Below are 14,306 nucleotides of genomic sequence, written 5' to 3' on the forward strand. Positions count from 1 at the left end.
TCTTTCTTAAATTTTTCTTCACAGATGGGCTATTGCCAGTCTCAGATGATGTTTGTCTAGATACGAAAGCTCTCACCATCTCTCATTTTGGAGTTTAAAACCAGCAAAAGCACTCTGATTAGTCTAGTTCTTTCTCAGCCTATGATTCCATCAGCCTTTCAACATTACTTATATCTTCACCTTTCTTTTGATTCCAGAATCTTTCTTTCCCAAACCCACACTCCGTCATACCCAACTTGCGACAGCATCATTTCTTTTTCATGTCCACACAACAACTGAAAAAATCCTATGTTTTCTAGTTTTACCTTTCGAACATTAGCCAACCGATTCATCATCAAGGACTCCTCTCGGTCATCGTCGTCATCCAAGTCCAGCATCGGCATTCCGAAGGGGTCGATGATGCTACAGCACCTGGAACCTTCATCTCTTGGATCAAAGGGGTCCACGATTATGGGCTCCGTTCCTTTTATTTCGCAGCGACAGAAGGGGCAGCCCTGGCCATCTGACTCCTGAACAAACAGAAAAATTGTGCTGATTGGTCTTTGTTCAAATAAAACACTACTGAGAGGGGCCAAAGTTCTACTATAAAAAGAAGTTGCAAAAAATAGGTTTTCAGGTAGGCAGTGGGGGTGGAGGAAGATCTACCTTGAAGGTGGTAGAGTAGAACAGGGAGTCAACAAAATATATGTTCAGTATTTAAAATTTCAAATTTTTGAAGAAAAATTTCTTTACAAAAACCTTTGATTTAGGATAAATCAAAAAGTTAGGAGCTTAACTTTATTTTACTGAATGTTCATTTACAATTTTAATGTATCAAAACTTTAGAGTCCTGCAGAAAACTGGAAATTGAATCATGTCCCTCTTTACCAAAAGGCACCAGTGCTAATTAAACATTCTATAAAAAGGACATTTTGATAAAAATTCATTATAAAGTAGTAGTATCAATTAGAACAATCCATTTCAAAATCAATTCTGGAAAAGTTCCTGTGCACATAACTATGGCTACATATTTCCATTTTAATTGCCTAGGTCTTTCAAAGCCTTGATTTATAAGCAATCAGTGGGAAAAAATAAGTTTATTTTCAGAAATCATCATCTGTCCTGAGAGCCTGTCATCCTGACACAGCTCATATGGAATGTAATAATACGTGAGATATCAAGTTTTGCCCCTCATCTTGCTTTCAAACTAGATACTGCAAAAAGATTTGTGCAAATACTTTGGGGACAGAAATTCATTTACTGGTGATTACTGAAGTTTTCTGAAAATCTCCCAATTCCGTTTCTCAAAAACTAACTACATTAAGAATTCACAGTTGGGAGGGAAACAGGACAAGACTGTTTTCTTGCCCTGCAGATAATGCTGACTTTTAGAGATAGATGGTATATGATATTCACCACCATATTTTTGTTTCTCCATTATACCCTGACTTTAGTAGTATGTTATTTTAAAAAATTGTAAAAATTATAAGATCATTTTAAGGCAGAAATGGCATGAGAGCATCACTTCTAGAGATGAAACTATGAATGAAAAGAGCTAACATCTTTAAAGAAACCATTCAGTACTTAAGATTGTCCCATGCACTTGGTATGATGGGAATGTGGTGATCTACCTGCCCTCCAGTGATACTCTGATCAGTGGTGGAGTAACACTCTCTCTACTTTCACTGGACAATTACTTAGCATACACTCTGTGGCAGATTCCGTGGTACGTAGTTTATTCATTCCCAAGCATCACTCTGATTAACAAACTGAACATCTCCTTCGCCAAACAAATTGTCAAAAAAAGAAAAACAAATGCTTTCTGGATTGGTTGATGAAAAGAAACTGCAACAATTCCTTATTCATCTACTGCTACATAATTTGGGAAAGAAACTTGGAATGGTAAAATAGTTGAACTAAGGTGGTATGAAGAGATACAGACAGGCTAATACAAAATCCTTTGATGTTTACTGCCACGTGTGCTCAAGTCTGGTGAGCTTCAAGGCAACTCAATTATTTGCTCCATCATTTTACAGATGATAAAACTGATACTTAATTCTCCCATCTTACACTGATTATTTTCTAACACAGTAGGAAATATTTAAGGAAAGCTAAACCTTTCTCCTATCTTTTGATAACAAGAACATTAAATGTAAGTACATTTTCAATATAGGTTGTCATCCACGTAAAATCCCCTTATTATAAAAGTCAAAATGGACCCATACTGTGTGTCTGCAGTGAATTTTCCTACGGATCTACATAAGATAATTTCAAACAGATAGTTCTAATATATAAGAGCAAGATGAGAAAGAACTGACGCACCCTGCATCATTAATGCATGAAGAATGGAAAGTGGTATTCGTGGCCCTAAGCAGAGCAATACAAAGCTATAGTAATTAAAACAGTATGGAACTGGCATAAAAAGAGACACATAGATCAATGGAACAGAATAGAGAGCCTAGAAATGAACCCAAGGATACATGGTCAATTAATTTACAACAAAGGAGCCAAGAATATACAATGGGGAAAGGACAGTCGCTTCAATAAATGGTGTTGGGAAAATTAGACAGCCACATGGCAATAAATAAATAAATAAATAAACAAACAAACAAACAAACTGGACCATTATCTTACACCATACACAAACATTAGCTTAAAATGGATTAAAGACTTGAAAGTAAGAACTGAAACCATAAAACTTCTAGAAGAAAATATACGCGGTAAGCTCCTTGACATAGGTCTTGGCAAGATTTTTTGAACCTGACACCAAAATCAGAAGCAACAAAAGCAAAAATAAACTAGTGGGATTATATCAAACTAAAAAGCTTCTGCATAGCAAAGGAAACCATCAACAAAATGAAAAGACAACCTGCTGAATGGGAGAAAATACTTCCATATCATAGACCTGATAACAGGCCAATATCCAAAATATATAAAGAACTCAGACAACTCAACAGCAAAAACAAAAACAAAATAACAATCTGATTAAAAAATGGACAGATCTGAATAGACATTTTCCCAAAGATATATATATGGCAAACAGTTACATGAAAAGATGTTCAACGTCACTAATTATCAGGGAAATGCAAATCAAAACCAAAGTGAGATATCACCTCATACCTATTAGAATGCCTGTTATCAAAAAGACTAGAAATAACAAGTGTTGGTGAGGATGTGGACAAAAAAAACCCTTGTGTACTATTGGTGGGTATGTAAATTGGTACAGGCAGTATGGAAAACAGTATGGAGGTTCCTCAAAAAATTAAAAAGAACTACCATACAATCCAGCAATTCCACTTCTGGATATTTACCTGAAGAAAATGAAAACACTAATTAGAAAAGATATATGCACACCCCATGTTCACTGCAGCATTATTTCCAGTAGCCAAGATACGTAAACAACCTAAGTGTCCATCAGTGGATAAATAGATAAAAAATTGTGGTACATATATACAATGGAATATTATTCAGCCATAAAAAAGAATGAAATCTTGCCATTTGCCACAACATGGATGGACCTCAAGGGCAGTAGGTAAGTGAAATAAGGCAGAGAAAGACAGATACCATATGATCTCTCTTACATGTGCAATCTAAAAATTAATTAACTCAAAACAAAAATAAGTTCAGATACAGAGAACTGGTGTTTGCCAGAGGTGGGGGAGTGGGTGGTGGAAGAAATGGGTGTACAGTTTTTTTCTTTAGTTTAAGTAAGTTGAATGCCACTAAGTAAAAAATTAAAATATAATAGAGCTGATGTTCCCTGTGTCTTTAATGCATGAAGGATGGAAAGCTGTACTCTGGGCCCTAAGTAGACACTTCATGCATTTATACATTTTTTTAAAAAATTATTACATAAATTTTCAAACATAAACAAAAGCAGAGAAAAAAGTGTAATGAATCTGCATGTACCTATCTCCCAACTTCAACAATTATCAATTCACACCCAATTTCTTTTTGAATTTTATTTAATTTATTTTTTTATACAGCAGGTTCTTATTAGTTATCCATTTTATACATATTAGTGTATATATGTCAATCTCAATCTCCCAATTCATCACACCCCCCACCCCAATTCACACCCAATCTTGTTTCAGCTATATGTTTACTTCTTCCCTCTGCCCCTGGATAATTTTGAAGTACATCCTACACATTACATAAATTCATCTGTAAATGTTTTAGTATGTGTACCTAAAAACCAGAAAATCTTTTAAGACCTAACTATAATACAGTTATCATAACTACAATTAATCTATTCAATCTAAATAATTAAGTCATATTATTTTTGAGTACAGTGGCTAGAATGCATAAGCAACTGTATTCCCCTTCAAAGGCTTCCTTAGAACCTCCAGGGTCAGTTTGCATGCTGTTTGGTTAAGGATGACTTCTGGTTTATGTGATCTATTTCCTGATAAAGGGTAACTGGAAAGATTGTGTTTGGAAAGGGAAGGAGGTGAAAGGCAATAATAGCATCTTGATGGTACAAGAAAAAGACTGGGAACAGTTCATCTAAAACTGAATTTAGGTTTTTCGCCATCTCTCCTACCTTAAAGTTTAATGCTATACAAATCACTGATGTGAGAGTAGCTGCTTTATGAGTATATGTCACAAAATATATTTTCTGTTAAGCTTTATCTTTGTTGAGCGTTTACATTACTTACCAGGATCAAAATCCAGCTGCAATGTACTTCCATTTTGATTTGAAATCATAGATCACACAACATGCCTCCTCTAATATGACTTCACCCACCACTTTTTCTGTAAACTGACTACTGTCATATGCAAATTAAGTTTGACCATATTGTCAAATTTGGTACTCAGAATCTCAAATTGTGGTGCTGTTTTGGTACTCCACCCTCATTTCTGTCAGATGGTTGATTAAACACATATGAAGAATGTCTTCGATAGACACCTAACTCATCAGGATTGTGCCTCAATAATTAAAATAATGTTTCTGTCAATATACACTTAATGCAAGATCACAGAACATATGTTAATGAAGAAGAAGGACCAATAAATAACTCCTTCTCTAGTCCCCAACATATTCACATTCTGAGAAAGTTAAGAGGAAGTACTTGGACTCCATCCGTTCTAATTCACTCAGTAGACTTCACTTCCTCAAATAAATCCTCCCAAACCAAATGAGACAGAAGTTATCAGTGAGTTCTACACCATCTGAAACTTAACTATGTAATATGCTCATGATAAAACTACTCAGACTCATTTGGCAACCATAAATAGTGCAAGTTAATGATATTAAATATAACTTTAGGTAACCTGAGAACAAATTAACATTGACAGAGAAATATAAAAAAAATTTAAGTTCCCCCCAAAATTCCCATTCCCCAATAGCACCTTATGTAAAAATCCAAATAAATATTGTCACTATCATCTCATCATCATCATCATGTATCAGTCACCTTCCATATTATTTGTTTAAATGTTGTCCAGATCAATATTATCTCTTAAATAAATACTTTCTTTTAATTTTGTAAAAGATAAACATCATATATAGTACAATTTCTTTTGCTCCCAAGATGATTAATTATTTGAAGGCACACTTTAAGGTCAATCATTTCATGCCTTCCCACAAATACAATATAAATGGAGGGCCCTAGAGAATACATAGGACTTCATGAGTCTCATTTTGGAGTGCAGTTTATATTTTTACTATATGTGTGTTTCCCATCTCAGTAACTTCTAATGTACATTACTTTGCTATACTTCACACAGATCTGAAGTTACCATAAATCTCTTTTTCTAAACATGAAACAATTATAGATAAATAACTAGATAGATACATATACACATACATATACTGAGAGTAGCTTGGGTCCATACTAAGCATTTTCAGAGCACAATATATCCCACAAAAACAGTAACTTCTTGCTATAAAGAATGAATGAGGATAGTTAATAGTGATCTTAGAATAAGTAACAGTGAGAGAGATCTTTGGTTTTGGTGTTCTTTTATGGTGGGCAAGGGAAGACGACATTGACAAATCTAGACTCTTATAGTTTTAATTTGGAAGGACCATGAAAACAGTGAATCAGGAAAGAAGCATAAACATTCTGTATCTGGAAGCTTGGATTGGAATCCTATACCGACCAGTTGCAGCTGTGTGACACTGGGTAAGCCATTTCATCTTCTTTGTAGGGTATAATGAGAGAATGCACATTTTAAGGGATATCTTAAAGATAAAGTGAGGTAAATTAACTCAAAGCCTTCCAAAGTGCCACTTAAATTCCAGTTGGTATAATTACTACAAAAATAGTCTCAAGAACAAAGAAAAGAAGTAAGATAGCTGAGGAAACATACCACAGCCCTTACAGGACTCTCAAAGTGAAAGAGGAGCTCCAACACTTTATCACATTTATACAAAAAGACATAACATATAATCAAGGACAAATACTAATTTATAACATTCTTAAAGGCAAATATTTTTTTATTTGTAGTACTAAGGTTATGAAGCTTCACTGAGGCTAGAAATTTAAAGGCTGGTTGCTTTTGAAAACAGATATATTAAGATTACCTCTTAGTGCCTTGAATGTGATTCTTTGAGCTGGCTTCTCACCTCTCTTAGACAGTTACACACTTCTTCCCCAACCATGCTCTCTAAATATGGTACACCTATAAATCTCTTTAATCACATGTCATATTAAAATCAGAGCTTATTAATTTTCATCTACTGACTTTTTGCGAAGTATTTTGAATACTCCAATATCTTTCCTTTAAATTATTTTGAAAAAATATGCAGGAGGAATAATTAGAGGAAAATTAATTTTGCTTTTAATTGAATTAAAGTCCTTGGCAATAATTCAAACAAAGGCTGCATATCCAATTGGCATATGTGTATCCATTTTTATTTTGGAAGGAAGATTTGAAGAACACAGTTTAGAGTCTGTATTCAGCAGATATTTTCTAGATTCCTGGAAAGAAAAATAGAACAAAAACAGTTCCTTATTTTACACCTTATGTGATCACCCTGCAATATCACTGATGCATAATATGTTATTACAGAAAAGAAGACATGGAGGAGTTCAAAGTAAAGAACATGTTTTGTTAATATTCGTGTAATAGTGTGGAAGTGAAAGAAAACTCTCCAAGTTTCATTGCCAAGGATGGAATAGAAATGCCGAACCCAGACTTCCCTGGTGGCGCACTGGTTAAGAATCCGCCTGCCAACGCAGAGGACACGGGTTCTAGCCCTGGTCCGGTAAGATCCCACATGCCACGGAGGAACTAAGCCCGTGCGCCACAACTACTGAACCCGTGCGCCACAACTACTGAGTCCGTGCGCCACAACTACTGAAGCCCGTGCGCCTAGAGCCCGTGCTCCACAACAAGAGAAGCCACCACAGTGAGAAGCCTGCGCACCTCAATGAAGAGTAGCCCCCGCTCGCTGCAACTAAAGAAAGCCCACGCGCAGCAACGAAGACCCAATGCAGCCAAAAATAAATACATAAATTTATTTTTTTAAAAAAAGAAAGAAATGCTGAACCCAGAGTGATACTACTTCAAAGAATGCCTCTAGAGAGGTGATTACTCAGTTTACTTAGTATTCTGTGCAAACTCAGACTTGCCAGTTCAATTTATTAAATAACACAGATGTTTCAGAAGGAAAAAAAAGTATCTGACACCTCTTCAGAGGCATGACTAATGGGCCATTATGACAGCAATTAAAGAGTAACCACTTGCAGCCCATAACAACTAACTGACACCTCTACTGGGCATTTCTTAGGGTTTCCGTTAATTACAAAGTTTAAATCTCCAATGAATTTCAATTAAACCAAAGTAGGGCATCAAATGGAAGGAAAAGTTGGTGAAGAACTACTTGCTAAAAATGCACAATGGTTGATTGAACACATAATATTTTATGGTCAGGATTTAATATTTCCTATTGGACCTGATTTATCAGAGCTTCTTGGCAGACATGCAGCCTTTAAAATCCTTTTCATATCAGCATGCCCAACCAAAGTAATAGAAAGTAACAAAAATGTCTCAAATCCATAATTAAATTTGAAAGATAACAGGATATTCATTTCAAGTGATTATTAGTACCATACCCCTCGATAAAATTTTTAGATTTAATTTTAACTTCTTGAGGGTAGGGACTGTGTCTTTAGTACAGAACCTGGGAAACAGAAGCTGCTTAAAGAATGTTTGCTAAATAAATGAAAACGAATGGATTTGAGATCTTGGAGCCCGATGGATGAAATATTCTATGTCAGCTTCTACCAAGCCAGTTAAGGGAAACCAAATTATCCTTGTGCACAATTACATTTGAAAACTTAATTTTTTCTCTGATAGAAAAAACAAGCAAGCATATAAAAACAAAAACACTGGCTTTAAAATTAGAAAACAGACTCTAGCCTTTTACCATTTTGAATAAGGAAAAAGTTGAAAAAAAAAAAGACACATATTACTACATGTACTCATATCCAGAGACTTACTACTCACATAACATTTCCAATTACATCTACAAGCTTAGATACAGTGTTTGACAATACAGTGCAGAACTATGGAAATGTTTCATAATTTTGTTTCTTTTTGTCCTCATATTGACCATCAATTAGGTTAAGTCCAGTGAGCAGCTCATTGGGGCTAGATGTGAGGTTTTTAGTATAGCTAATGTTTGTTAACTGTATTTTAAATGGATTAACTTCATAAGACTTATTTTTATTAAATAACAGGGGCATTTTGCAATAACGTATTTAAATGACTGTCAAATACTGCTGTTCATACAAAAATATGAAAACTGCCAAAACAGATCTGTTGGTTGGCAGGAGGCAGCACTGTGTGAAACCTATATGAAAATGTAGAAATATTCAGTTTATCCAAAAGTAGAAATGTTCAAAAGTTGAAGCTTCTTTAACCACTAAAATCCCATTGAGATGTAGAGACTACGGAACATCACTTAGAAATTCTCACTGACCTAACAATTTTTTTCAGGGTAGAGAAAACTTGAATCAGGGATCACTGTGCATGTTTCTTGGTGTAAAAAAGCAATAAATAGAAACTTGGTCTTCCTGCCTGTAGGTTAGTGCCAGTAATATTGCAAGGAATTAAAAAAAAAAAAAGTGCAAAAAAACCAAAATGTGAAAAGTTGAAGGGAATCACCCAGCAGCTACTAAATGGAACAAATGGATCTGAGGTTTAATATTCTTAGGAATCATTCTCGGATCTTAAGCATGATAAAAGGTCTTTGAAAAGTCCACTGATACTTTGCAGAGGAGAAATGGACAGAACTGAGACATTACAAGGGCTTTTCACAATTGATCTATAATATCAGTGTCTTTTTATTTGTTGTACTCTTAGCCCTATTCTTCTCTTTCCTTTACATTATCTAGCATACGGTCTATAGTTATTTACCGAATAACTACCAACGTGGAGGTAGCATGCTAGGGGAGAGGAATTCTAAAACAGGTAAAGCAATCCACATCCTAGAGGAAAAACAGGTAAATATGTATTGTAAATTCTTATAATACAAATACAAGGAGGTAAGAGCTTACAGGGACATATACAAGGTGTATCAGAAAACTATTTACTGATCATGAACTGTCTTGTGTGAGAAGAATTTTAAAGATGCTGAAATAATGCCTTTGCATATTTTTCATTAACTTATATGCAAAATTCTATAATTACATTACGATAATAACATTATTCACTAGTGATATGAGTGTGATTTATTTTGATTATTTCAACCTTCTAATAAGCACTTTTGAATCTGTCAGTTTTTTACTACTTCACTTAGTCAACTACTACTTTAGTACTACTTTTTCAGGCAGCTTCTCCTAAAATTTTACTCAGAGACAGTTTTTAGCACTTGGCAATTTATGCACTTCCTCAATCTCTAAAAGTAAAACTAAGAAGTACTGTACTTCAGACTAAAAAAGAGAAAGAAAGAAATTGCAAATGTTAATTTACAAATATGACTGGACATATCTTAATATAAGGCCATTAGATCAACATAAAAAATCATGAAGAGAATCAAGGAATTGTTTAGCTACAGGCAAGAGAACTGCACCATTTGGAGACTACAGAGTAATATATAGAAAACCTGTGGTAATGTAAAGGGCAAAGGGTTAATAACATAGCCATGACAACTGGGAAATACTCCTGTGTGTTTTGCACATAACATACCTATTGCAAATAGTTCACAGACTTATCACTAAATTAAATATATAGCACTGGCCCTAAAGTTTTAAAAGATAAATTTCATTTAAGAAGTATACAGAAAGTAAAATAAGTAAAACCTCCTTGCTTTACATTCAGCCCTACTCTTTTACTCACCCTGAGCCACAAGGTAAACAACTACTTTGCATGACACTATAAACAATAATCTTTACTAATCAAAGGTTCTGCCAACCTAATGGGAGCTTCTGACTTTTAACCCTCTTAACTTCCAAATGCTAGGTAAGTTTCAAGCTGAAGATGCTAAGTCCTGCAATATGTATGTATTTGTATGCTCCAAGCCGGGGGCCCCCAGAGAAGGGGCTGAAATACACAGGCCGTGTATGGAGGTAGAGTACTGGGAGTTTGTACCCGCCTAAAATTCTGGTTTTCTTTAGGGAGAAAAGCAAACTTTTAGTTTCTTCATACCTGTGAGAACCATACTACCACACTGAGGACATAAGTCAACCTAAAGGGGTGACATACACATTTGGCCCCTATCACTTTAATACTTACCCTGAAAGAGTTAATGGGTTTCAGGTACAACAAATCATCCTAAAGTAGTTCCCTCCCAGTCAGCCAGGCACTGAGTCAATAACATCTCTATAATACTTTCTACTGATACATTTGAAACCCACTTGCAAACCGACAGTTTTGTCTTCTATCAGTGTAACTAAATTTATTGAAACTCATTTATAAAAAGACACTGCCACGTCTGCAGTACTATTATTGCTAACGTAACTTGAATAGCAATCACGTGATTATGTTGAGAGTTCGCGGATGCCATACTTAGCGTCCCTTTTCCTCCAACTTCTCCCTGTACTACACAAAATTCACAAAGGGATAAAGGGAAATTAGGGCAAGGATAACAAGGAAAACCTCAGGTAAAATATAAACCAAACGCATATTGAAAGAGAGAAGTGTAGGGATGTTGAGCAAGTTTTACCGAGGTAGCCAAGATGTCTGGGAGTTCAGAAACGGCTTTGAAAATGTAAATCAATTGTAATTCATTTCCTAGTTCTTCCACTTTTTTTTATCCATTTTTAAAATGTCCCCAAAGGAAAAAAGAGGCCCTCTTTGTAAGACTGTGAAAATGTGAGAATCATTCATATTTTATTATCAAGTAATGAGCTCAACAAACATCAATGCTCCTAGGAGTCTGCATTGCCCCTTCCTGATCCTCTGAAGCCATCCTTCCTCAGGCAATAAAACAGGTTCTGGGTTGGAGAGAAGGCTCAGGAATGCGGGAGGGATGCCGATGATACGCTCAACTGAAAATCTTTTAAAAGGCTTGAAATTTTAATTATTTGTTTTCTAAACCCAATCAGCAATACTGACTTCAATACTGACTGTGTTAAACAGAGCAATTTAAAAATGACTTGAGCAAAATATTCTGTGAATCCTCCAAATACTCAAAACTAGAAATCTGTCCAAAGATCTATTTTTAAAATCTCCAAACTTTATTACAGATAAAGAAATTTTTTTTTTAAAAAAAGCCCTTGGGGAAACCAATTATTCCCTAGGTCTTGATTTAAAACCTCAAATCAATTTATATTTATTGAATGCCTACAGAGTGGAAGGCAACTCACCTTAAATTCTCCTTCTGTAAACTGGAAAATTTAGTGCCTGTTTCTGTGGGAACTAAAGGTATCTGGGAAACTTTTTCTGTCTGATTCTATTTTAGCCTTACAGAGCAACTGTAGACATATGTGAGACAGGAGCCACACCTTCTCAGGAGAAGAGAGGTGTTGAAACATCAACGTAAGATTTATCTACTAGGGTTTATTGCTTCAGAATCTGACCTACTATAAATAGAATCTGACCTATGATAAATAATATAAATATGGTTAGTTGGTAACACTGATAAGTTACATTCTGAAATCAACAGTGTTTCAGAAGTAGAACTACTTACGATTAATATCATAAAATTAAGTTATACATGCAAAGGAAACAAAAACAAAAAGAAATCAAATCATATAAATGAAAGATTCAAACATGAGATTTTTTTCTAACAACCATTCAAACAAAGCATTTATCAGTATTACTTCCTGAATCATTAAGATGAAGAAAACTGAAAAGAGAAATATTCACAGGGAATATAAGGAAGACATCAATGTTGCTAATTAAATCTTGATTATACCTGCCAGGCTGTAAGGCAAGAGGTACACATCAAATGCCCACAAGGCTCAATCTTGACGTCTTTGTCGTTCTCGGCACAAATTTTACAGAGCTGAAAAGTGGAACCCATTTCACAATATAATTCATATTGTTCCTGGAATTTGGGGGGAGAAAAAAGGCAATGTTAATGTATTTTTAGTATGAAGTGATAATACTGAATTTTCTTAAATACAATGACTTACAGTAAATTCCTCACACTTGATCCTGTCAGATCATGTTGCCATTTAAGACATGTTTTAAATAGGTCATCACAATTTGGTCTACAAAATTAAACAGATTTTATCAGCAATTGCATAAGCTTTTTGAATACTTTGGATTAAACATTTTGTACTGTTCCTTTAGGAAGGTACCTGCATCAATAGAGTGATTTAAGAGACACAACTTATGGTTTTAAAAGGCAATAATAAATAACTTTATTTTCTTTGTAAATGCCACGTACTCATCTAATTTTAATGTCAAATTGCAATATGGCTGACCATTAATCTTATTTCTTAGATAGCTATCTGTAGAAATTCCAGAATGGAAGTAAAGCAGCATTTGCCAAGGCCTTTCTGCACGCTAGGTACTGTCGTCCACATTTATTATGTCATCTAATCTCCAAAGTATAATAAGATACACTGAATTAAAAAACAACAAAACAAAACTGAGGGTCAGTAAGTTTAAATTGTTTTCTTCAAATTCTATATTAAATCTCTAATTTGCATATTCTTTTCCCAGTCTAACACCATCAAGAAATCTCATCATTTCAGCAACCAAAAATTGTTTTATTCAACATCTATTCTCTTGATTTACTAGTTTAGAAGCTTTTGGCATAGTAAAACTCTCAGTGTTCAAATAACAAAAAGATCTGTCACAAAGAAGATACAAACATATTGGTAAGAATAAAAAAAAGTATGAAAAAACAGTGTTATTTAATAGGGATACAAAGAAAAGGAAATATAGAAATAAAAATTTGTTTAAATAAGGCAATGTTTTAGTCTAGTAAGTACCTACTACATACACAGCCCTGGACAGGATGAATAAATGACAATATTTAATCCCTAACCTAATGAAAGATCTTACAATCTCGAGAAAAAAATATATATATAAACACATACACTGATACACATGCACACATATACCCACACATTCACATATAAATTGTGTCTACCATGATATATGTATGTGTGACTATATAAATAATCTTAAAATAAATTAAGGAAAAAGACAAGAGAATGGATCAAGATGGAAAAGAAGTCTAAAGTAATCCAAAATAAATTATGTATCATTGAAATCCCTAAAGTAATAGACAAGTATCTATATTGGTTATGAAATCCAAAGGGCCAATTTATAATTATAAAAAAATTAAAATAGGCTAAAATCACAGCTGCAGAATTCAATACAACCTAAGATGTAAGCTAATCAAATATTTATGAGTAATTTAAGAGAATGATGCTACTCCTGAATATGAATTTTTAAACAATTTAAAAAAAAACAATTTTTAAACCATGGATTTATAATGAGGAATTGTCTCGTGTCTTTTTACATATATTAGAAAATAGAGAATCACTACATAATTTTTAAAATGGCTTTCATATATTTTAAAAACTGCCCACACACAGTACCCATGTCGGGAAGTGTGTTTCACATAATAATATCAAGACCACTGAGACTGAAATCTGGAGTACTAGAAATAAAATTAAAACTTATCTGTTGTCTTCCCCAAAACCTATAATTTCTTTTTATTACAGTCTTATTATTATACAAAGCAGAAAATATCTAAATTATAAAAAATTTTAAACTTAACTACATGTAAAATAAAATATTCAAGTTCTCTCTCAGTTAAAGACTATTGCCAGATTGGTGTTTTCCTATTTTTATTCTTTAAAAGCACATTCATATGTTCATATATGGTAATTTTTTATTTATTTACAAAATTGTACTTAATATAATTTTACAAAATAAAGTGTTACATAATTAAGCTTTACATAACTTTTTCA

The 14,306-nt window shown here is 34.0% G+C and overlaps 1 protein-coding gene across 6 annotated transcripts in view; it reads right to left on the reverse strand.

Annotated features, from left to right (window-relative positions):
- CBLB (Cbl proto-oncogene B) overlaps positions 1 to 14,306 on the reverse strand; it is a 216,725-nt gene that overhangs the window by 76,437 nt on the left and 125,982 nt on the right. For all 6 annotated transcript variants that reach the window (XM_082393088.1, XM_082393084.1, XM_082393085.1 and 3 more), the window contains exons 9-10: positions 12,290 to 12,421; positions 306 to 509 (exon numbers count right to left, since the gene is read on the reverse strand). In XM_082393088.1, the coding sequence (XP_082249214.1) occupies positions 306 to 509; positions 12,290 to 12,421 (336 nt within the window). The remainder of the gene's footprint in view (positions 1 to 305; positions 510 to 12,289; positions 12,422 to 14,306) is intronic.

Source organism: Balaenoptera borealis, assembly GCF_965194805.1.
Source record: "Balaenoptera borealis genome assembly, chromosome: 5".
Taxonomy (NCBI): domain Eukaryota; kingdom Metazoa; phylum Chordata; class Mammalia; order Artiodactyla; family Balaenopteridae; genus Balaenoptera; species Balaenoptera borealis.